This window comes from Frankliniella occidentalis, unplaced genomic scaffold (assembly GCF_000697945.3).
Source record: "Frankliniella occidentalis isolate FOCC.00 unplaced genomic scaffold, Focc_3.1 Scaffold172, whole genome shotgun sequence".
In the NCBI taxonomy this organism is placed as follows: Eukaryota; Metazoa; Arthropoda; class Insecta; order Thysanoptera; family Thripidae; genus Frankliniella; species Frankliniella occidentalis.
This window is the reverse complement of record NW_026267298.1, coordinates 21376-30531: the sequence shown is the minus strand read 5'-3', so window position 1 is coordinate 30531 and position 9156 is coordinate 21376. Positions and strand designations below refer to the sequence as shown.

The following is a 9156-nucleotide window of genomic DNA, read 5'->3' as shown; positions in this document are numbered from 1 at the left end:
CGGGGCGGGGCGGAGCAGGGCGGGGCGGGGCGGGGCGGGCTGTGCGAGTCCTTCCTCTGTGCCCGCCGGATTCCTCCAAGTGAAAGTGGAGCGGACCGGGCCGGGACCGAGGATCAGTAGGCGCGGCGCGCGCGCGCGCTCACACACACTCACACACACCAACAGGTTCCACGTTGAGATGCGTGTGGACGTGAGACGCACCTGGGGACCCGGGACCTGGGGGGCGGACGGGGGAACTAGGAGGGCATCTCTCTGTGGCCAGGGCCCGCCTGCCGGGCAGTGCCGTTATGTGAGAGGCTCCTCCATGTGTGTGCATGCTCTGCGCCCGCGGGCCGCGAGCCGGGCGGGGCCGGGCGGGGACTCTCTATAAGAGGTACTGGTAGAAACGCCGTGATGGGAGTCGGCTGGAGGCGAAGGGTGAAAGGGCTCGACTATTTCTCCCCATCGCTCTCTGTCTATCTCTCCCCGTCTGCCCCCCCCCCCCTCTCTTTCTCTCCCTCTGCCCCATACAGAGTCGCAGAGCAGATATCAAAGTGCGCGCTGATGAATGCATTGTTGGCGTAGGGCATTGAACCAACGGTTAAAAGCGAAGTACCGCCACCGCCGTGGCGGTGTGCCGAGCGGGCGACGCACCAGGGCGCGGCCTCCAACCTCCCTCCCTCCCCGGGGCGCAGGGAACATTCACACACGTCGCCGTGCTTTCTCCCTACGTGTATATAACGAGGCATCGGCGCCCGCTGTTGCAGGATACCATGAGGTGGCTCGTGCTCGTCGCGTTGGGCTGCCTGATCGGGCTGGCCGCGGCGTCGCCCATCTCCGGCCGCGACAAGAACGCCGTCGTCGACCAGGCTGACAAGATGACCGCGGACAAGGCCGCCGTCGTTCCCGCCGTCGCCACTGGCCGCCAGTCAACGTCCGACAACCAGGTGTCCTCCTCGTCCGACGACGATGATGACGACGACGATGACGACGATGACCTGGGCCTCGACATTGAGGACGATGACGACGATGACGACGACGATGATGACGACGATGATGATGATGACGACGACGACGCGACCCCCACGGGCCAGAACGCGCCCGCCGGCGGCAGCCAGGCGTCTCAGAGCGCGTCTAGCGACGACGACGACGATGACGACGATGAGGGGGACTACTTCGAGAGGTTCTTTGACGACTTCCTGGGAGGTGAGTAACGTCTCTCCTTCGACAATTTACGATATCCGTGCCATGCCCTGAAGATGGGTGCTGATGTAACCGTTATCTGACCTTTCACTCAACGCCTTGATTTGCTTTTTCGCAGACGACGATGATGACGACGACGACGACAAACCCGCCAAGCCGGCTGCTGCCCCGGCTCAGCAGAGCCCCGCGACCTCCGAGACGTCCGAGGACGGCGCAGGTGAATTTTCGGCCAACGGCGAGCAGACGGACGGCGAGCAGACCGAGGACGGCGAGGGCCAGGGCCAGTCGGCCAGCGAGGTCTCTGCCGACGGCCAGGTGCAGGCTGCCTCCGAGACGACGCAGGATGTGCAGGCCGCCCCCCAGGCCACCCAGGACGCTCAGGACGCCAGCTCCAGTGACGACGACGATGACGACGATGACGACGATGAAGACGTCGGCGTAGACGACCTTGTGGATGACGAGGAGGAGGACGACGATGATGACGATGATGACGATGATGACGACGACGTGGAGACGGACTTGGACGATGTGGTGGACGATGAGGCGATTGAAGCGAAAAGATCACGTGAGTCCAAAGTCCTGAAAGAAACCTCACAATCCAGCGCCAACTCTGTCCTATGATGATAACAAATGCCGCAATTCTATTTTTTACCAAGTCAGTCAATTTTTGTTGTTGTTGATATGTTGTAGAAAGAACAATTCCGTGCTATTTATTTAAATTATTTATTTATTTATTTAATTTATTAATTAAATTATCGACTTTAAAAAATTCCTTTTGCTGTCCTCAAATTGCTCAAAAAAGACAGAAACAATTCTAGAGGAATGAATGTGAATGCCAAAGGCGTTATTTCGCTCGACACTAGCTTGTCCCGTAGGGATTAGTCATCTAGTTAGTGCAGCTGATGTGCTCGAAACACATTGTCCAAACCGCGTTTGAAACACAAACGTGCGTTTGCCATGCCATAGATATTTATTTGTGTTAATTTATTCGATGTATTTGTGAGAGGAGGATGACTGCTGTGTGCCAGTGTGTATGAAAGAGATACCGATGACAAGTCTTGCTCAATTTCTATGCTTGCTCATTTTTAAATATTTTTTTTGGAATGACTTTACTTTGAGGTCTGTCAGTGTGATGTCACGCAGGCGGTCTAGCCTCGGCCGCTGGCCGCCCTAGCTCAGGGATACCAATCAGTACATTCTGTGTGTATGTGTACCATTAAAGAGAAATGAAGCCGACCACTCTTGTCCTCATTCATCCAAACTCAGCATGGCACACGAATGTGCATTTGTGATTGTGTATTTCACAGCCTCGTGACATTCGTCCCGCCCACGGCATTTCATTGAAAAAAATATCTGAAAGAGAGAAAATTTTCCATCTAACTTTTCCCCACCGTAACATGGTAAATAACATTTATTAACCCATTCATTGCTGCATGCGCTTCTGAAACTAATCATTGGCGTGCATCTTACCGCTTCATTAATCGACTTCCATGGACTGACCTTTCTGACCTACCTGACTGACCACCTGCACTGGACCCATCCCCACTCTCTGCTTCCCCCGCCCGCCACCTCCGTAAGTGCGTCGCGTCGCGGTGCGCAAGCTGCGCCAGCAGGTAAACAGCTGATACATCAGAACTTTTTCATTGCAGAGACGAAATAATTTTCCTATTTTTATGAAGGATCAATGCCAGACTCACGCTATGTAATTTGTACAAAAATGACAGAGGTCCGTTAAGGAAACTTACTAACATTAAAAGTGTAAATACATCCACTGGTCCAATTATCTGTGAATGTCTAAGTAAATGAGACCAAGAAAATGAAACGTTGCCTGGTGGTAAGCCCTATTTTTCATGATTATACTCACATTCTCTGTAATCCACGGAGTAATTTTTTCAAAGTAAAGTATAAGTGAAAAATTGACGATCGGAAATTGACTTTGTGCCGAATGTGGCGCTCAGGAAATCTTAGCCCGATCGTAGATGATAAGACCACCAGTCATCGTTTCACGGTGGTTCAACATGTATAACTGCTTGCGCAATGATCATCCTTTCAGATTACTAAAATGTGTTGCTGATTTCTTGCTAAAAGAGGAGGGAATGGGTTTGCGCGAATATGGTGTGCAGTCCGCTAATAACCGTAGCTCTGTCTCCACCCTCATGCCACTAGTAGTGCCCTAGAGTGACCCTAGAGCCCGTCATATCCGTGAAATTAGAGCACACAAGAATAACAGTTTAATAAATGGGATAGGTGATGAATGGGGACATATTGTCGATCAATGTGATAATTTCACATAACACATTAGTTTCGTAATACTCGGTAACGTTACGTTTTGATTCTTGAACACAACCGAAGGTACGGCCACACCCACATCAAGTATTACGCTCAAATTTCTTGGGTATGTCAGAGGAAACGGAGGAGGGAAGGGGGACGTTTTAAAAAGAGAAAGTACTATTCCAGGTATGGTGACCCAAGCGGAGTCACAACTGCGGGTTTTTTTTTCACACTCTTATTGTGTGATAGAAAGCTAAACGTCACATCCCGGCCGACGCCCAGCCGTCGAGCCGAGCCAAGCCCAAGCCAACGGATGCTCACGTCTGACGGGAGCGCGCACGCGCACGCACGCGAGCGGGCGCCCAGGCACACACTTGGTCAGGGTCAAGGTACCGTTGAGGTGGCGACGAGTCGGAGAGAGGGGCGAAGGGAAAGGCGAAAGGATTCGCATGGTAGCTCAGAGTGAGAGAGAGGGGGGAGGGGATAAAGGGGTAACCGGCAAATCAAAAAAAATTACACTACAATCTGCGCGGCTCAAAAAAAAAATTACAACGTAAAGAAACTTGTCGTGGTGATTGAGGGCACGAACAGTGGTGGTGACGGGTGGGGCATAACAGACTGGCCCTATGTATGAACGGTGGTGGAGAGGGCAGGGCAGGGCGGAAGGTGGGGACGGGGTGCGACGCGACGGGAGACTCAACCGACTGCTGAAGTAACTCTACCGACGTGACGGACCATCAACCAGCATCACTGACGGGACCGACTCCGCGCGCGCGGCCAACCAGAGCGTGTGAGCGCGAGCCGAGACGAGCCGAGCCGCGAGGTCCAGGCTGAGCCAGGCTGCCAGGCTCGGCTCTTCGCGGTTGCGCTCCGCCAGGGAGGAGCCGCTCTTTACCGGGTGCATGATGTGTAGCGTAGGGCGGTCGGTCGTCAGCGTCCGCGACAAGGACGGCTTTCTCGGCGTCATCACACGATGATGATGATTATGATTCGCCAATTCCCTCCTCCTTTCTTCCCTGCCGTCAAACAAACTCCTCTGTTGGAGCTGACGCGCGAAGCTGACGCTGACGGCCGGCCCCCGCCTTCATCACTTGTCTGTCCGTCTGTCGCCTGCTGCCTGCTCGTCTGTCTGTCGCTTACCGTGATAGCCCTCCTCGGGGCCCTCAGCTCAGGCCCACCCGCCGGTGGCCCCGTTCTACAGGAGCGCCGGCCGCGCTGCAGGATGCGACTCCGCTTTGCGTACAACGGGGAAAGCTCCTTGCTGCAGCTGGTCGGCGCGCAGGTGGTGTCGGTGGCCGCCGGCTCGGCTCCGGGTCAATGACGGGGTCCTCCTGTAGCCCTTCCTAACCAGTCTCGCCTCGCCTCACTGCGCACCGTCCTCCTCTCGCACCGTCCACCGTCCGGGGGCGTCGCTCCGGGGGGCGCCCCCGTCTCCCCGCGCCCCGCACACGCGCGCTCACCGCCCGCCCGTTGGCCCGGGTTGCGTTGCAGGCGCCCTGCAGCAGGCCAGCCCCTCGGCCGCCTACATCACCAAGTACAACCGCTTCGTCGACACGATCCTCGAGCGCGTCAACAAGATCCTACGCAGGTCCTACGACCCCGTCAACGTCAAGCTCACGCCCGGCGAGAAGGCCGCCGTCAAGTCGGCCGACAAGGACAAGAAGAAGAAAAAGAAGAAGAACGCCGGCAAGCAGCAGCAGAGGGAGGGCGAGATGATGGCCAAGACCGACGACGCGTAAGTACACCGCAGTGCGGGGCACCCCGGCGGCGCTCGCCCACGCCCCTCCCTGACCCTCACACTTGTGGCCGCAGGGACAGCGCCACCACCATCATCGCCGACAGGACGACCACGGCGGCCATCACCACTCCGACGACACCAGCGCCTCTGGCCGCCAGCAGCAACGGCACCTCCAGGGCGACGGGCAGAGCGCACGGCACGGCCAGGGCCAAGAGCACCAAGAACAAGAACAAGGTGAGAAAGGGCAGGGGAAAGGGAGAGGAGGGGGAGGGAGAGCAGCTTACAGACGCACCGCTTTTGTTGCCGGACGGTAACGAGCTCCTTGTCCACCCACTCCATCACGGCGGAGACCACAAAGCAGGCGGACAACGGCGGACAATTGCCCCCCCTGCATGACCGCATTTTTTTATATCTCTCTTTTGCCGTCTCTCTGACCCACTGTGCGCCTCACTGTGCTCTACGCCACGGTGTGGTCACGCGGTTTGGCACCAGTATTTGTACACTGGAAACCGCACGCACCCGACACCGCTGCGGCCGGTCCGGTCCTGCTCGTTCGGGTGCTCGGGTGTGAGAGAGGCACGCGCTGTAACTTTTCGTGGATTCGAGTTAGGTAAAGTGCGAGAGAAAATTCTGTTTTCTGAAAACGGACACTTTGTTTTCAGAAAAAGCAAGGCACCAAGTCGCAGCACCCTCGCGCCAAGGCCACGCTGTACGGTTTGTCCTCCATCAAACGGTCCGGAGACGTCACAGTCAACATGATGAACACACACACCACGGTGCGCACCAATTTCCTGCTCGGGCCGCTGGTCCTGAAGGTGGAGAAGGAGGTACGGTATCTCTCGCCCTGATCTTTGTTCCATCTACTACTTCAGCGTTGTGAATACTGCTCCCCCTCTACATACCAACTTGGCGGAGCCGTGCCGGAGTTCGGGAGACGATAACCACTCCTGTTGCAGTTCGGGCGCGGCGCCAAGAAGGAGCTCCGCAGCGCCACCGCGACCACGGCCGAGATGACGGGCAGGTTGAACCTGAGGGTGATGCACGGCGGTGCCGCGACGCTGCATTCCATCCGGGTCATGCAGCCCAAGCAGGTGAGATAGAGAGAGAGACCGCCCCGTGACCACGTACCCGCCACGCCGTGACCGGACCAATCCCCAGGGACTTTCGGGACAAACCCTAAACAAACTCGGTGACGCCACTTTCTGTGACGACGGGCATACCGACGACAACGTGACACGATGAAACACTATCGACGGACACTATGACAAATCGTGACCGCGATGAAAACAGTGACAGAAGGGATCGTCCATAAAGTTCGTCCGTTGTTTCTGAGATTCATTCATTTGGCGAATTACGGGAGCTGGGCGCCTGCGAGACTCGGGGTAGGCCACCCCGCGGTACACGCATGCACTGCAGACGAGATATTGCCTACCTAACAGGCGCTATGGGAGAGTTTTGCAGAGGCGGCTGAACTTTGCAGTTTCGCAACGGCGAATGACGGACGTACTTACTGGGTGACCCCAAAAGCGACCCCCGATAGGCAGTTTTACAGTTGTTCGGCGACCCCATCGGTGCAGTGCAGGACTCCAGGTGAGTGGAAGCCTTCCCGCCCTGACGCAGCTGTCGCCGGCGGTATACCCATCCACCCACGGGGGTGCATTCCTCCGCGCCACGCCACAGGATATTGGCGGGGAACAGAGAAAAGGGAAGGAAAGAAAGGGGGAGGAGATAGGGGAGGAGACACGAGGAGAACAACATCTCCTCCCGAAAACAGCTTCTGGGCCTCGCTTCACCTTACTTCTGCTCCACTTCATGTTTATCGCCTTCCCCCTCGTCTTCGACTCGCTCGACTTGATCAGCCTGTGCTGCTCCGCACCACACTGTGCCTCGCACCGCCGTGCGCCGAGCAGTGCATGCAAACTTAAATGTTTTTTGTTTTTTTTTTGTTTTTGAAAAAGTTGATGTTCATATCTCTTAAGCAATTAGAGTTACAAAAGTTGTGAAGAGGATTACTTAAATTTAAAAATCAATTTCAAGTTTAAGTACCCTATTAATAAGTGTTTTAACTCTAATTGTTCCAGAGATATGAACACCAAAATACAAAAAAAAAATGTTAAATTTGCATGCACTGGCGCCGAGCCACTTGCACCGAGTGTGACAGCGTGTTTCTCGCCATGCCTTGACCCCCCACGCCTTCAACTATGTCTTCAAAAATGACACCACCAAAAAAAAATCCAGGAAAGAAAGTTTGGGCACAGAAATTATTTTGTTGTTGTTGTTGTCCACCTGAGCCAGCTGTGGAGCCCAGCCCATCCCTAATGCGGTCTGTGTGTGCAGGTCCGCATGCAAACCACGTTGCAAACCAGTCTTGGGGCGGGGGCGGGAAACAGCAGTAAGGTATGTGAGCTGGGAGCTAGCCAGTCTGTCGGCCCAGTATGTATGTACAGTAGGCTCCTCCCCAGTGAGAAATAGCAGTCAAAACGATGTCGCTACGTCGTCGATTTCGCATTTTCGGCATCTTTCCGATATCGTTTCGATATCCCATTTCGCGCTGGGTCTGGCACTAACAGTAGTACTTATTTGTTCATCGCACGGCGTCAATAACCCAAAAGTAGTTAACACCCACATCGTCATCATCATCAACCCAGCCCAGTATCACAAATAGTAACTTGTCATTAACTTAAGGTTTTGCGCAGCTGACTCCCCACATGTCATCACTCACGTAGAACTGAGGTATTTTGCTCACGGTTCGGTTCGGGCTTCTGACATTTTTACATAATTGTGGTTGTGTATTAAAATCAAGTTGTTGTTTTTGTGTGTGTGTGTAACACGGGCTGTAAAATAACACGCTTGCTATTCCACCCACGTTCTCTTTTGCTTCGCTCTTCAACGACAATCGATGCAATGTGAATGTTCAATAATCGAATGCGCAAACTATTAAGAGGGTTGAGCAGTTCGCTTAGCCATACAGTCGCACAAATATTCTTGACGCACCCATACCCCACCAACTTTGGTAATGGCAGCACCGTAGTAGCGGCAAGGGTCTGTATTATTTCACTAGTGGAGCAACATATTTCGCGCCCGCTGGCTGATTCGCACCGTTCACATTGGTGCTTGGACTGTACCGGTACCGCACGCACCGCTCGGGAGCCTGTCGTGTCTGATGGCGCCTTTACCGGCCCCAGCGATTAGACAACCCGACCGCACTCGTGCAGACGGTGCAGTTTAGCTATGCGCAAGTAGTGTGGACGAGCCGAATCAGCCACCAGGTACGCAACCTGGTGCGTCCAAAAGCCCACGAGCACACCCTGCACCAATGCGCCCCATTTTGCGGAGGCTGTTGTTGACCGGGGATGACGCGGAGATGTCGTGAGTCACACTTGGTGCTTGCCCGCAGGTGCGCGTCGAGAGCGCGGACGACCACGACCGGACGCGCGAGTTCGTCTGGTCCCGGAGCAGCCACATCGCGCACCTCGTCTCGCAAAAGCTGACGTCGGCGACCCGGTCCATGCTGCAGCCTCCCCCCGGCCCCGGGGACGTGGAGGCCTGAGCGGCGCGGCTCGCAAGCGGCGCGTTGCGGCGCGGCGCACCAGAGCGCAGCGGAACCAAGATCTCATGAACACGGAAGCCCACAACAGGGACGCTACGCTGAACAGGGCCGCTCCTCGACACCTAATAGGAGTAATGAGCGCAGCTCCAAAGCGGCTGTCATCTTTGTGTCCACGGCCTCGGCCTCTGGCTCCAGTTATGAGCAGCCGAGGTTGAGGCCGAGGCAGACAACGACAATCTTTTATGGGGGGGAAACGCGTCAACGAAAGTACGCTGGCGAACTATTTAAAAAAAAACAACAACAAACAAACATAGAGTCAAAACATTTATTTCCATCAGAGCTAAATTACATCCGTAAGGACGGCAACTCATGCTTAGTAGAAAGCCGTCAACTAGTAAAAGTAGCAGAGGAAGAA

General features: G+C 55.1%; 1 protein-coding gene across 2 annotated transcripts in view; it reads left to right on the top strand.

The window, feature by feature from the left end:
* The window catches only part of LOC113205653 (germ cell nuclear acidic protein-like), an 11434-nt gene extending 2284 nt beyond the window's left edge, over positions 1 to 9150 (top strand). The window contains exons 2-9 of one of the 2 annotated variants that reach the window (XM_026421355.2): positions 747 to 1185; positions 1301 to 1747; positions 4945 to 5188; positions 5266 to 5425; positions 5854 to 6018; positions 6148 to 6282; positions 7529 to 7588; positions 8589 to 9150. In XM_026421355.2, coding sequence (XP_026277140.1) covers positions 753 to 1185; positions 1301 to 1747; positions 4945 to 5188; positions 5266 to 5425; positions 5854 to 6018; positions 6148 to 6282; positions 7529 to 7588; positions 8589 to 8741 — 1797 coding nt within the window. In that variant the 5' untranslated portion in view covers positions 747 to 752 and the 3' untranslated portion in view covers positions 8742 to 9150. The remainder of the gene's footprint in view (positions 1 to 746; positions 1186 to 1300; positions 1748 to 4944; positions 5189 to 5265; positions 5426 to 5853; positions 6019 to 6147; positions 6283 to 7528; positions 7589 to 8588) is intronic. The other variant, XM_026421357.2, reaches the window with a different exon arrangement.
* The last annotated feature ends 6 nt before the right edge of the window (positions 9151 to 9156 follow it).